Consider the following 15414-nt stretch of genomic DNA (forward strand, 5'->3'; position numbering starts at 1 on the left):
TGAAACCTGAAATTTCAAAGTTTGCAGGTAGCAGGAGAAAAGGACGACTGGTAACCCTAGATCCAGCTCTGCTTGGTGAAGGAACTGTTAGGACACACGTAGGCTGTAGTGACACATTAAGTGTCATTACACAATAGTACGGAGGACAAACAAAAATAGAGATGTCTTTGTATAGGTTTGTACCCACAGTCAGAGACTGCCCAGTTAGTGGGGTGGGATGACCACGCCCCTTGCCCTAAAGGTGCTTGTAGAGCAATATTACAGGTTCCTCCCTCCAGCTCACCTACCTGTAGGTTTTGAACTTGTGTGGTGCCTCAGACCTTTGGCGTCCTCGTCCCTGTTCTGAAGACTGGGGGCCTAAGCAGGTTCTAGAGCTGCTCCTTTGCTTGCCTCCCAGCTCCATAGTGTCCCCTGCACTCTGCTGCTTGGAATCCTGTCCCCCCCACCATTCCCGCTACCCCTAGCAGATTTTCTCAGGAAGCCTTGGGCCCTGAACAGCCAGACTGCCAGCTGAGTTCCCACCCTCCAGCTAGGACAAGGGTCCCGTCGTCTTGCCCTGTCTCAGGCCCTCCCCAGATTCTGGACTGCTGGGAAACCTTCAGTGTACTCTGCTTGTCTACGTGGAGGACACACTATTGTGAGAAGCTCTGTTGTTTGTAATGGAACTGAGTTTGAGTAAATTACACCGAAGCCATTTCTCATTAGCTTGGCAGTGGGTTTAAAAGTAAAGAAAAGCTCCTGGTAAGAGCGTTACATAGATGAACCTGTTCTCAAAATTGTGCCATTAGGTTTTATGCCTTCTGGTATATGTAAAAGGCGATGCCGACAAAGCAGAACTGGTGGGATGTGGGCAGTTGTGGAAGCTGGCACCCTCAGCTCCATATACTACTTACCGTGCTTTGTTTATGTGCCACATTTCCATAATGTAGAGCTTTTTTTCCTTAAGCAAGAGAAATTTTTATCAAAATGTTATATGGAAAGTCTTAAATTTAAATTACAAATACCTTTATAAACACATTCTTTTTCCACTTAAATTTGTATTTCTAACTCTTCACATACCTCCAAAATAAACAAACAGTTAAACCGACCAGGATTTGGGGGAAACCCAAAATGGAATACAAACACCAAGTGTAGAATCCAGCTCTGCCTTACGTGGACACGGTGTCACAAGTGGGTTGGATAAGGCTGAAGACAGGCAGAGCTGTATACGAGTGCTGCAGCTTCATGAAGGGTGTGTTCCTCGTATGGGGACTGAGGGCTCTGGGACTACTTTGTGTGTGTTCTAGCACCAAACAGGTTAAGTGTGTGTACTGGATGAAGAATTCACCGACAGGGGAAGAGGAGGCTAATGTAAACTTCGTGCTGTTGGATTGGAATCTGAGGTATCGCTATAAACCAAGAAGTAAACATACTGAAGAATAAAGATTGGGGTGGAGACATGTCAGAAAGACATAGGATCCACCTAAAGGAGCTCCCAGTGGCCAAAACTTTAGCAGCATACTGAATTATCAGTGAAGAACAAAGTAAAACAAATATCTACCATTCCATGTGAATTAAGTCATCGGTTAAACAGCAGGATGGGGCATGGAGAGCTCATTGTTGAATTTTGAGTGACAGACGTAGAGGAAAGGAGGGAAGGCACATGTCACCACCAGGCAGACCCCTGGATGGCAAGAGTTGTGAGTCGGCCCCTCAGGTGGACCTGGAGTCGTACAGATGCGCCTGCTTGTGCTTCTGTGCTCTCAAGTGACTGCTTGAAGTCTGGGTTTTCTAAGGCTCTGTTGACTTCATCTAAGTTATTAAATTTCTTGGCATGAAGTTGTTCATGATATTCCCTATTATTCTTTTAATCCTGGTATGGCTATTGTTAATCCCCTCTCTCCTTGGTATCACTGATACATGTCTTCTCATTGGTTTTCATGATCAGTCTGGGAGGAGCCTTACGAATTACTTGTCTCAAAGAATTATCTTTTAGATTTGTTGATTTTTTTTTTCTCTCTCTTTCCTACTGCATTGATTTCTGCTCTTTGTTACTGTCTTTTTTCTGACTTATTTTGGGCTTAGCTTGTTCTTTTTCTGATATCTGAAAGTGAAACCTAAGATCATTGACCTGCAGCCGCCTTTTCTAATTCAGGCATTTGGTGCTGAAAATTTCCTTCTAACCATTGCATGTTTTGATATGTTGTATTTTCATTTTTCTATTCATTTCAAAATTTATAATTTCTGTTCAGAAATTTTCCCCTTGACTCATGAAGTATATTATTTAGTTTGTAAATGTTTTGGATTCTTTTTTCAGATATCTTTGTTATTGATGTCTAATTTAACTCCATTTTGGTCAGAAAATACTGACTTGAGTCCTTTCTGCATCATGGTCTGGATGTCTGTTTTGTGTGGGTTCAAAAGGAAAGGAAGGAGAGCGCATTCCACTGTTCTCAGAGCATTGTACAAATGCCATTCCGTCATGCAGGGTGGTGGTGGTGTTCAAATCTCCCTTACTAATTTTCTGTCTACGTGTTCTGACAGTTACTAAGAGCAGGGTGTTGAAAATTCCAGCTGTAATCAACAGTAATTGTAGCTGTGTCCATTTCTCCTATGCTTTTCTGAATTTCTGCTTTAGCTTGAAGTCCTGTTTTCAGGTGCATGAAGTTTGGGATTGATATGTCGTCCTGGGCCCACCCCCTTTGTTGTCTCTAAGAGGTTCTCTATATTCCATATGACGTCCTTCTTCTAGATTTATGTTGTCTGATACTAATACAACTTTTACAGCTTTCTTTTGATCAGTATTTGTGTAATATATATTCATCATCTTTACTTCTAATTTGTTTGTATCTTTACATAGCCCTCTATCACTTAACAGGAGCCAGGCAGAGCTATGTGTTGTTGGGTGATTTGTCATTGTGTGAGCATCACAGAGTGTACTTACATTGTGCTGGCTAGAGTGTGTGTAGGGAACAGATCTTGGGGACCACCTTTGTGTATGCTGTTGTGTGGGACATACTAGTGCTGAAATGGGTTCTTGTGGGTGGCACATGGTTGGGTCTGTAATACTTGGGAGATGAATTTTACATTCTCAAATGCACACCTTCTCCAGATGATTTTCAGTCCTACCTCACACACTTCCTGTTTCTATCCAGCAGAGTAGGGTCTCTTATCCTATCTGACAATCTCTGCTCTTTAACTAGGTGTTTGGACAGTCTGGTAGGGTCATAAATCGGTTGGTTTAGTTATCCCTAATTCTGTTACTTAGATGCTTCAGTTCTCTTATCCTCTTCACCAAACTATTGCCACCTTTCTAAATGGTAAAAGTCTGCCTTTACTGGGCTTTTTAATGATTGGGAACATAACATGTCTTTTTTGAATTATGGTAGGATTTTTATTAGTAATTATTGATTTTTGTAGTGCACTGGTTATGAAGTTGCAGTTTTGAGCAGTCCCGTCCAACCTTATTTTTCTCAGAGGCAATGGTATTTTTAATATAGTCTTTTCCGGGTGTGAGGTTCTTCTAAAAAGTATGTATTGTGTCCCTGCAGAAAGTCTCGGTTCTGTTTAATCTGCAGATGGGAGAAGACAAGGGTCCATGTCAGTCTGACAGCACTGCCAGGAGCTACTAGACCCCAGGCAGTTGGCAGGAGCCATGCCTGTGGGCTTCATAAGAAGCAGTTCACCAGTGTGAGGGAGACGGAACTGGATGGGGCAAGCGCACGCAGTCCCTGGGCTTCCATTGGGCCTGAAAGGGCTGTTCTTTAAGGGTGTGTAAACCAACAGTCCCTGACCTGGGATCTGTCAAGAAAGGTGTCCCCAGAAGTGGACAAGAGGGGAGTATTCTGCAGTGCCCAAGAATATACCCCCAAAAATGACTTACAATTTAAATCAGGAAAAAGATTTTCCAGAAGACTGGCTAGAAGACATGGCTCTAAAAACAGAAGCAGGAGGTCATGAAGAAGAGGGATAGTCCAAGTAGGAGAGATAATGGAATGAATTGTCAAGGGAAGTGGTTGAGAACAAAGTTTAAGGCTTAATTAAACTCCATATCAGAAGTCATAAAGAATAAAGCTGACATTGTAGAAAATACCAGCAGTTGTGTAGGGAACGTACTGGAGAAGCTGCCCAGGAATGCAGAATAAACAACAGATGTGTCAGCGGTGAGAGAGGCCAGATCCTGTGGAGAGGTTCCAGCCAACAGCATAGGAATCTCTCAGGAAGCCAGAACAAGTTTAATAAGAATAATAACCAAAGATGTAATGGAAGAATATTTTCCTGAGCAGGAAGAAGACCAGTGTGTATTGAAAGGGTCATGTTTTGAGCAAAGTAAATGAACACACTTTAGCCCATCTACCTTCTGACAGCACTTTTGAATTGTAGGGTTAGAGAAAAGATACACTAGTGGAATCCAGGCCGAAGAAAATGACAACAGCACCAAAACCAAGTCCCTCAAAGTTTAGGCAGGAACAGTGGTTAAGCAGAATTCTCCACAGTGCTGAGTAGGGAGCAGCCTCTGAAGGGTTTGAGGGAGGAATGTGTATGATCTAAGACTTATACTCAGCCAAGATGTGGTTTTTGTGTGAAGGATGCAGAATCCTTTCTGAGATTCACAGAGGTTTGTGGGATCATGCCATCTACATTCCCTTCAAGGAAATGATATTTCTTTCAGACCAAGAGAAGTAACAATCCTGAACCTGAGGGACTCAGAACAGTAGTCATAAAGATATGAGCTGCAGTTGTAGATAACCATGTAAGATTGGAAACTACCTCAACAACCAACCCTTGGGGCAGTCTCTGACACGATAGCTTGGTTAGGGTTCTTTAGTTACGAGAACTTGAGGGGTGGTTCTCAACTAATTTAATCAAGACAAGGAATTTGTTACAGTCTTGAAGACATGAACACAGAAGCCTCAGAAGGCACTGGGTAGGGTCAGTCTGGGTCTCGGGGGTAGGCATTCCTGGGTTTGTCTTTTGGGCTGATCTTTGCGGTGACCGTGTTCTTTGGCAGAGTCAGCTTTTGGGGGACAGTCTGGAATCCATGGTTTGCTCTTTTCCAGACCTCCTCTCCAGCACATTTACCAGGCTCTGACAATGCTTGAGGAGATACTGGCTGGAGAGCCAGGCCCTGTGTGGCTGACAGTTCCTTAGCTGGGAGGCAGAGATGGCTGCAGGAGCTGTCAGGGTATTCCCAAGTGCCTCCTCCGGTTGCCTTTTAAATACTCTCCTGGAGGACCATGCATTTCTTCTATCATCAGAAAATGAAAAATAACCCCCAGCAAAGGTAGTTATTAAAATGGAAACCTGGGGAGTGATTTAAGGTGCACTGTGAAATGGAGACAACTGAATTAAGGTCTAGTTCTGTGAGCCAACTACATGGTTTTAAATGTGTATGGGTACAGGATGGGTATGTGTCAAAAAATGAAAATGTGTGTGGTGGGAGCAGGCTGAATGCCTTTTCTTTTAAAATGTTTCCCTTTGCATTTATTTTGCAAAATAATGTAGATTGGAGTACATTCTTACCAGTTGGGATATTGATAGGGTGTTGCTTCCTTCCGACAGCCTGATGATGAGGAAGCTTTGGGGAATGGGTTAGGTGGTACCTGTAGGTCAGAGAGTTTCACCCCATGCTGGTGGTGGTTATTAGGTGACACTGGCCCTCTGGAGACATTTTGGTTGTCATGACTGGTGGTGGTGATGGTCGTGGTGCTGGCTCTACTGACATCGGGTGGGTGGAGGCCATGGATGCTAGTAGGTATCTTAGAGTGCACGAAGAGCCCTACCCCAGCACCCAAACACCCATTCTGTGATGTCATTGCTAGGGTTGGGAACCATGCTGTACAGTGGCACTTGCTTATGTGTGTGATTTGCCAACAAAAATCCCAGCTGGGAATGGTAGAAATGGATCAGTGTGAATTGTTTTACCAGTCCCTGGTAAAAACAGGCTGAAGACTGAATCTCTGCTTCCTCAGTTAGAGGTTGCTGTGCATGAGAGCATTCTGCCCTCACTGAAGCTCTCTTCTTTTTCTGACCACGCAGGTTCACTGCTGCAAGGCCAGGTGAAGACCTCTGCTCTCCCTGTGGATTACTTGCTGTTCAAGACACCAGCTGTGAGACTCCGGAGCTCATGCACCTCTGACCCGACCCTTCTCATTTCTTTACTTGTATGTGTTGGTGGAAGTTTGCAGCTCTTTGGAGCTACTGTTTACGTGGAACCTTTGAGCCATTTTCAGTTGACTAAAGGCTTAGACGCTGCTAGCAATGAGCTCCCAAAGCCATCCAGGTAAGACCCAAGTCCTCGCTCTCTGCAAACAGTAGGCTGTCCTGACTGAAAGCACATTGCTGTCCCCACAACCTACTGACTGGATTCCAGACTTTTGTTTTTCCTGATAATGGCCACTGTCGGTTTCTAACAGTGCTAAGTGCAGGTAGCTTGTTTAATCTTCAGTGAAAGAGGAGCTAGTAAAGACCTGGTGGGGAACTGAGTTAGTTTGGGTTTGATTTGCATGCTGATATGGCAGTTTTTTGATTCCAGAAGAATAGAATTGCTCTGGAGTGAGGTGATGTTGGGAGGCCAGCTTGTGGTTTAGACAGTTACTTCGTGATCCAGCTGTTTGTTACTAGGGTTGGGGGTGCTCTGTGAAGGGCCCTGGGCAGAGGCTGGGAGAAGGCCATGGTCGGCACCCACAGGCAGTGGCTAGAGTCACTCTCAGGGTTCTACTCTATTTTACTGCATGCAGCACTGAGTGCTTGACAAGCATTTAGATTTCCCAGCAGCCCTAGGTGGTCTCAGAATTGCAGGAAGAAGAGCCTTCTCCTAGGTCACGTTACTGGCAATGGTGGAGTGGGACTGGAAGCCCCCTGTGTCTGGCCCTCATTTTCAGGTGTTTAGGGCTTGTATGTGTGGAATTTCATGCCTCCTGACCCCGGAGAGTCACAGCTTGCACTGTGATGAACCTGGAGGGCCTTGCCTGTTGTACCTCAAGGTATGGACCTCCTGTGGGACCACTGGCATAGCTACCCAGCCTCTGGCCCCTCCTCGCATACTGTCTATGGAGCACGTGGATGTCGGTGCCTATCCCATGTCCACCTGAGGAGCAGGCCTGGGTGGGCGCCAGGTCAGGTGCTTGTATCAGGGCTTGTCAGCTTTCGCTTTGGGCCTGGTTTTGTGGGGTGGCTCAGTGCCTGGGCCTCTCCTTCTGGAATTGCCCTCAGATGAGGGTGTGCTTGGCCTTATCTGAGTGCTCCAGAGGGCAGGGTTCCAGGCTTTATTTAGCCATGAGACTTTACTGATTCAGATTGTTCATGTATTGATTGATATAAAATGGCTTATGATCATTGAAGGAAAATGTTAAACTCTGTGAATTCAAGGGTATACAGTAGGACTGACTGGTGTACAGCTCTGCCTCCACTTCTGGGGGTGCTGTGGAAGTGGAGGTGTGACTCTTTGCTGTGACCATGAAGCATTAGCATGTACACACTGTAATAGTACACATTGTCTGCTTGGGGATCTGTTTCCTGCTTTGTTCTTTTATAATATGTTGTGGACATGTTTGAATATAAATCTGACATTCTTTTTGGTAGCTTGTAAATGGGTATTTATGTAGTTGCAGGGCTATTCATAACATCTCAAAATTGGCATCAGAAAATTATTCTACATATATTTTGTACATTTTTAAAAGTGTCTCCACTGGACAAATTCTAGGAGGCAGAAGCTAGGTTGGCTGGCAGTGTGTGTCTGCATCCAGAGGTGTGCTATGAAAGTGCTCCAGAGAGCTGTCTCGGCTGACCTCAGTCACTGCTCACAAGGAGCCATGCTCCCCTTCATTTGTACCACACCAGCACTGGATAGATTGCATATAGTTTATTTTTGTTGGCGTGCTGGGGGAAATTATTGTGTTCACCTAATTGCTTAAAATGGGGGAATGCATACTTTCGCATGACTGGTATAGACATAATCAGATCTTGTACATACCACCCAGACATCTGAAGAAAAGTATGCCCCTGTTATTATTTTTTTTTTTTAGTCTAAAGAAGCTCATATGTATTTATCAGTATTTTATGTAAAATTTTCTCACTCATATGTTATATATTTATATATATGAATAACTGTAAGCTTTATATGTTATTGATATGTATTAACTCAGTCGACTTATTTAAATCAATATAGCTTTACTCTTTTTGTCTGCTCAATTCTGGGAAAAGTGAATTTTTCTATTGTGATTATACTTTTGTAATGTTCTTTTCACATTAACCTTTTATTTTTAGTTTTTGCTCTATATATTTCAGAGTTTTTTTATTTTCGGTGCTTAAAAATTATTGACTGTTCTTCTGGTAGACCAGGTCTCTTTTCACAGTACAATGTCTTTCTCATGATTTAATGTTTACTTGCCAAAAGTTAATCTTGTTTCATAAAAATATTTCTATCCCGGTCTTTTTGGTTAACAGATATTTCCTAACCCACTTATCTCTGACCTTTCCTGACTGCCTGCCTTAAGGCTGATCTGTGTAAACATAGACAGCTGGATTTTGACTTTTCCCTTCTAGAGAGTCTTTGCCTTTTTTATGGGGAACTTAATTCACTGATGTTTATTTTCATCCCTGGCCTATCTGGGCAGCCCTGCCCCCTGTCAGGCTGTGCATGTGTCACCGTCGCTTGCCCACCCTCCACCCTCTAGCCTGTGGGTTGGCAAAGGTGCGGATGGAGCAAGGCTGCCTCTTGACTGGAGCCTTCCTTTCTGTCCATTGCTGGAGCTGTCTGCTTAGGGCCTGCAGCTTGCTGGGTGCTCCTGTTTCCTCCCCATCCCTCAGCTCTCCTCCAGGGCCTGCCCCAAGTTGGACACCGTGTGCCGTGCGCACCTCCCCTCTCCCTGCCAGCCATCAGCACTGGCCACCCTACGGCTCCTTCTTGGTGCATGGCTGGGGCAGTCGGCTGGGCCTGACATATGCCCCCGCTTCACTGCTGCTGTGGGGCCTCACTAGTGACTGCCCATTCTGGGATCCTGTCAGGTTCATGGTTTCCAGGAAATTCTCCAAATTTCTCATCAGCTCATGCACTTGTTCACCCATTGTCAAGTGTTGCTATAAATCTTGTCAAGTTTTATTCATATTTTGTCATTTTAATGACTTTTAGGGAGGAAGAATAATAATTAATACCCAATTACTCAACTTGCACTTTCTCTCTCTCTCCGCTTCTCGCTCACTCTCTCTGTGTTTTGGTGCTGGGGATTGGACCCAGGGCCTCCAGCGCACTGGGCACATTTGGTTGTTGCTCCCTGCAGTGCCTGTCCTCTCCCTGGGATCGCGGGTGCCTCCTCTCCTGGCTGGCTCCCAGCCCTCGCCCTAGCCTGCCTGGCTTGCCCTTGCCTGTCTGCCCACCTACCTGGCATGAGTCTTGCCTGCTTGCCCTGCTCCTGTGTGGCCTATTGCAGTGCTGCTGGACATCAGGCCCCAGGGGAGTCCAGCGCCATTGAGTTCTCTCACCCAGGTTGATGGTGCAGTTTGGCTCCACCCTGGTGATAAAATGGCATTTTGTTTGATGTGTAACTCTTGTCTACCAGTTTTCCTTTAAACTCCCTCTGCTGCTGGGTGGGGTATATGTTATGATTTTATTGCTGTTCTTTGTGAACTTCGCCAGAGCCAGGCCCTGGCTCTCTGACGTAAAAGCTGCTTAACTGTTGGGATTTATTGCTCTAAATAACTGTTTCCAATGCTGTGAGGAGCCTGAGGAAAGGGCTTGGGTTGATTTAGCTTGTGAGAAGTCTTCTTTAGAAAGAGGATCTGTAACGTGCTTCTGGCCTGACCCTGTACTGCAGACCTTTCCCTGTGGGGATGTGCGGAGACAGGCCGAGGTGAGTTCACAGGGCACAGAGCCTCTGCCTTCTAGGGGAGCTCTTGGCTTGAAACGAGGAGTGGGGTCGGATGCCCATGTGGCCTGCTACCATAGCAGCACAAGCAGCCACTCCCTGTTTCCTGTCCTTCCCTTCATTTCCCTCCAGTAACTCATCTTCCTCATTCTTCCTTGGGATTGAAGTGGGCCTGGGGTGCTGGTACCTCGACTGGCTGCCAGGAAGATCAGACACTGCGCTCAGCTGCCCACTTGACACTGCCTCTTTGCTCCAGTGAACTCACCTTCCTTGCCAGAATGCACTTGCCTAGAGAGTCTCGCTGAAAGCATTCTGATCTCAGGAGCCCACAGTAGATTGCTAGGACACGTCTGTGGCTACCCAGATGATGCCCTTGATAACTGGAAACAGGTTGAGCAGGGCCAGCAGAGAGTCATTCAGGTATCCTATCTCTCCCTGGATCTTGGCGAGAGGGCTGGGTAGTGTTTAAAAACAAAGTCACCATTTTGAGAGATGCTTGTATAGTGCTTTGATTTAGGCCATCCTGTGGAGTCTTGCTGTGCTGTTTGTGTGAAATACCTCATCCCTGTGGAAGCAACTGGAGCAGTAACTGGGTGATGGTGGGTCCAGGATCCTCGGATTTCTGCCAACCACTGTCAAGGTTTATCCTGTGTGTCACCTTCCCTTGGGTGGGAACCCGAGCCAGGGGCCTTGGGTTCCTTCGGTCTTCCTGCCCTGTTCTTCATTTATTTCATCTTGAATCTATGGTGTCTGTCCACCAAGGTTGCTATGTGTTAACATAGAAATTATCTCCTAAGGGGATGTTCTTATGCATTTAAATTGTCTCTGCCACAGTTGAACATTTCAAGAATACTGCAGTTTTTAAGGGGAGAAAGTGAATTTTGTGGGCCTATGATTAACATAGACAGTGATTCTGAGCCGCTGGTGACAGGCGAATTGCAGACCAGAGCTCCGCCTGGCAGTGGAGGTGACTGCAGAGCTGAGAGTGGCTGTGAACGAGGCTAGGCCCACTTCAATCCCAAGGAAGAATGAGGAAGATTAGTTATTGGGGGGAGATGAAGGAAAGGACAGGAAACGGAGTGGCTGCTTGTGCTGCTATTGTAGCAGGCCACAGGGGCGTCTGTCCTTGGTCCTCGGTCCTCGTTTTATGCCTCATTTATGCCACATGCAGGTGGCCGTGCAGCCAGCGGCAGGAGACCCAGGACCTTCGCAGGGTTAGGGCCTGAGGGGAAGACAGGAAGTAGCCAGAGACAGCCAGAAAGGACCTGCTTCATGACACAGGAGGCACAGGGAGGCTGAGGCTCAGGCAGCTTAGGCTGTGGGCAGCCGATCGCTCCTTCCCTGCTGTATGAGAGAGGGACACGGATGGTATGCTGGCCTTTCCTTGCTGTGACAGAATTCCTGAGGAAAACAGTTTACAGGAGGCAGCATTTATTTCTGCTCACAGTTTTCAGAGGTTCCAGATTGGCCTGCTCCCTTGCTTTAGGCTTATGGGGAGGCAAAAACTTCAGAGAGAGGGTGAGAGAGAGAAACGGAGAGGGTGAGAGAGGGGAAGAAGGAGAGAGAAGAAAGAGAGAGAGAGAAAGAGAGAGAAACCCCCAGAGGGAAGGAGCTGAGGACAAGATACTTCCCTAAGTGACACATACCCCTGGGACCCTGCTGCCTTCAAGTAGGCCCCCCCAAGTTTCCATCACCCCCCAATAATGCCATCAAATCATGATCCCATCAACAGACGAGCCCACTGTGCAAGGTGGAGCCCTGATGATCCCGTCACCTTCCCAAACCCCACCTCTGAACACGAAGCCTCCGGGGGCACATTTTAGATCTGAGCCATAATGAAGATGCCCCTGACAGCGGGACTGGGGTGAGTGGCGCCTGTGACCCTCTGCTTCCTGAAGAGAAGGCTCCAGCTGCTCCCGAAGCTTCCTGCCACCCCCAGCAGCCTTCCAAGCCCAGGTCCTCCCGTCGCTCCCGGCACTGTACACAGTGTTGCAGCTCTCGCTCAGACTGTGACTACCCTGGCTTCTCTGTGCCATCATTATCCGGGATCTTAATCAGCCAAGGTTTGTTCTAGAAATCATGTAGACATAAGGACTCATTTTTCAACCTACTTCGTTTTTTTTCAATCCTCAAATTGTGTTTTGTCTTTTAAAAAATCACGAATACTCATTCCCTATGAAGAGCTCAGAAAATTTGCTGTCAATGGAGCATTGATGGTTTGTTTTGGCAATTCTCTGAAAATTCTTATACAGTTTGTGGAACATTTGCATTTATGTCCTTTTTTCAAAGCCCCCATTGTCGAAATGCAAATTTTTGAGTTCTGAGATGCTGAATGTTGGATGATTAATGATATTGAAATTTAAGAATGAACTCCCGGTATGTATTTGACACAGAAAACCCAGTATGAGAATCATTAGAAACCATTGAGCTCAGCTTGGCAGTGGAACAGAAAGGCTGTAATTGCGGCACCCAGTGGTGGGGGAGGTCGCACGTGGACAGGTGTGCGGATGCACGGTTGCCCCCAGACGCCAAGCTGTGAGAGGCGGGAGCTGCTCCAGCCCGGTGACCACCTCCATTTAACTGCGATGTTAAAAAATCACAGTAATAATACATCAACATCGATTATTTGCTTACTCCAAGACAACCCTGCTGTGCTTTTAGGAGACCAAAATGAGTCGCAAGTTCATTCTGAATTGTGCTTTCCAGTTACTGCATTTGTGTGGCATGGTAACCCTGGAAAGAGCTGGAGCACCAGCATTCATTGTGTGGTGAGGGAGCCAGTTTCCCACCGTCAGGTGCCCAGGCTGGGGCTGGACAGTGCTTGGAGGCCAGCCTGGCACCAGATGCGGGTGCCTGCTCTCTGTGAGCAGAACACATCCTCCTCACTTAACATGGAGCGCAGGGCTGGGCAGACAGGCAGCAAGCCTTCCCTTGGGGCGCAGTGGTACCTGCCTGGGAGGAGATGACAGGGCCCAGAAGCCGCCAGCAGGGAGAAGACTGCACACAAGGGATGTGGGGCTCTGTGCGAAGAGCAGGGGCAGTAGCTTGCTGTTCTGGGTCTGACCCGGTGATGGCAGGGCTTGGCTGGGTGGGAGAGGGGTGGTGTTGTGCGCAGCCTGAAGCAAGAAGGGCTGCTGCATTGTGTGGCTGTGACCCTGTCAGCTCTCTGTGCAGAGGCCTCCACCTTGGGGTAGTATGGAGTGGATCCTGGCTGTTGGCTGCCTTGCTCCATTCCCATCCTTTGTCGTGCCACATACCTGGTGTCACTGAGGGTCTCAGTGAGCCTGGGTTTGGCTGTCCTGGACCCTTGGGCTTTTGCACTGCTATGCTGAGATGTGTGTAGCTTTGTGAACTTCTTCTAAGCTCTGTTTACCAGCCTGTAGAAAGCTGGGTTGAAGGAGCTGACTGGGTGCAGGTTGAAGGAGTTGACGGGGTGTGTGGTGTACTAAGTTAATTTGAAGGTTTTAGTTGAAACTTTTCATTTGGCGTTCACTGAGCAGCCTTCTGTTTGCGTATTTCATGAGACATGGTAAGAAATGGACATTTAGGAAAATTGAAACACTTTAGGCCAAAAAAAAATAATCAGATGAAGCAAATAACCTTTCTGAACTCATGTTCTGGCTTTGTGTTTTTGAACTGGGTTGTTTTTAGCTACTTAATCAGAGAGACGTTGGGGTCACAGGCCTTTGAGGAGGTGCTTTGGACAGCCGGCTGAAAGGGAGCTCTGCATTATGGTGTGGGGCTTCTGGTCTGCCCTTCCCTCATGCCCCAGCCAGGGAAGACCTGCAACTGTGACGAGATAAAGTTGTCCCCTCAGGGAGCTGGCCCCAGGCCCCAGCAAACTGGCCAAGAAGCAGAAGCTTGAGCAAGCCTCCCTGTGGCCCTGTCCTTGAGAGGCTGCGGTGCCCTCCTGGTGTTGGTCAGACGTGGGCCCAATGGTGTGTCTTGGCCTTGTGTCTGCTGGACCCAGGCTCTGTTATTGGGCTTTGCTCGGCCTTTGCCCTGTGCTCTCTCCCTGTTTTGGTCCAAATGCCACTTTACTCCTGACTTAGGCCCAGAGATTGCAGGCTTGGATGTGGTGTGAAGCTTTTGGGATTTGACCATGAAAAGCAACATTCAATCTTATAGCCATTTTTAAACTCTTACTGCTGCTACTCTGAACATGGGAAGGTGTAGGAGAACTTATATAGAAGTGATATTTGTGAGTGGATTTTAAATGAAATACATAGTTAACAAATTTATTTTTTTTCTGTGTGAAATGACATTTGTGAAAACTACATGAGGTTGGTGTAAGCGTGACGTTCATTACTTGGTGGTTGCTCACTGAAGGATCTTTACTGCACACAGCTTTGTTCCCAGACGGTCCATCTTAGCTGTCGCACTCATTATGCCCTGGGGATGCTGGGAGTTGCTGTTGTCCAGCCTTCACCTCAGGGCCCTTCCCAAAGTTGTGATGGGTGGCAGCTTTTTTTTTTTTAAACTTTAAGTTCAAGCTGCTTTTACAAGACTGCTGCTTATATTCTGGTTGTTTTTTTGCTGCCTCAGCCCACTCAACTGTCTTAGATAACTTATAAGCCACAGAACTGTGTTGCTCATAGGAAGTATAAGATCAAGGCGCCAACAGCTTGGTGTCTGGTGAGGGCTGCTTTCAAAGGGTCCTTTGATGTCTTCCTGGAGGGACAACTGTACTCCATAATGGGGTACTCACCCCTTTGGGGGGTGTAGTCCTCATGACTTAATCACTTCCTGGCACCCTACTTGTTCATAGGTCACAGTAGGTGATGGGACAGCAGCATCCAGAATCCAGATCTCACGATGGTGGTAGAGCCAAGTGCTGCCCCACCACTTAAGAGCTTCAGGGTCTGTTTTGATTAGTTTGCACTCACAGCCAAGGTTGTTCTTCTTTTGAGTTTTCCTAAGAAGTCCTTTGTAGAAATTGGACTTTATTCTTGGTGGCTCATTGACTCAGGAGGACTTGTGAACTTCGGAGAAAACTATGGGCTCTGTTCTTAGGCATTAGAGCTTACCATTGCTGCTCTGCAGCCTTTTGACCTCTTCCCTTGAGAGCAAGGGTGTCTGGTGGCTGTCTGCAGAGCATGGTGCTCAGCGCTGTGTCCTTCACACAGAATCGGTCCAAGTCGGGCCTGACTGATTCTTGGGGTCCACGTCCCCATGCTGGGATGCCACAGTGCAGAACTGCCTGCCGTGCGCTCGTGGAGGTGCCCGAGTCTCGAAGGCCGTGCAGGTACTAGGGTGGCCTTGCTTATGCCCTCTGGCTCCCTAGACTCATTGAAGGGATAGCGAGGGGGAGCAAGGCAGGATTACTTTTTCATTAAAATGACTTTTTAGAAAATTTGAGACAGTGCTAGGGGAACTGGATGCGTGGAGAGGAGCGTTTCATTGGGAAGTTTCAGCAGTAGGTGCAGTGTTTCATTGTGAGCACCTGGTACCCTGCACTGATGGTGACGAGTTGGAGCCCCCTGGAGATATGTGTGGGCATTGACAGTCGCCATTAAATGGTAAGGAGCACGTATTTCTAAGTGATAGGGGCTGGGTGTGACTTCTGAGA

At 47.0% G+C, this 15414-nt stretch overlaps 1 protein-coding gene across 8 annotated transcripts in view; it reads left to right on the forward strand.

Annotated features, from left to right (window-relative positions):
- Positions 1–15414, forward strand: part of Hdac4 (histone deacetylase 4) — a 256470-nt gene that overhangs the window by 25532 nt on the left and 215524 nt on the right. For all 8 annotated transcript variants that reach the window (XM_013508107.1, XM_013508109.1, XM_013508114.1 and 5 more), the window contains exon 2: positions 6019–6262. In XM_013508107.1, coding sequence (XP_013363561.1) covers positions 6241–6262 — 22 coding nt within the window. In that variant the 5' untranslated portion in view covers positions 6019–6240. The remainder of the gene's footprint in view (positions 1–6018; positions 6263–15414) is intronic.

The sequence above is a fragment of the Chinchilla lanigera genome, unplaced genomic scaffold, assembly GCF_000276665.1.
Source record: "Chinchilla lanigera isolate Chin_1 unplaced genomic scaffold, ChiLan1.0 scaffold00141, whole genome shotgun sequence".
Lineage (NCBI taxonomy): Eukaryota > Metazoa > Chordata > Mammalia > Rodentia > Chinchillidae > Chinchilla > Chinchilla lanigera.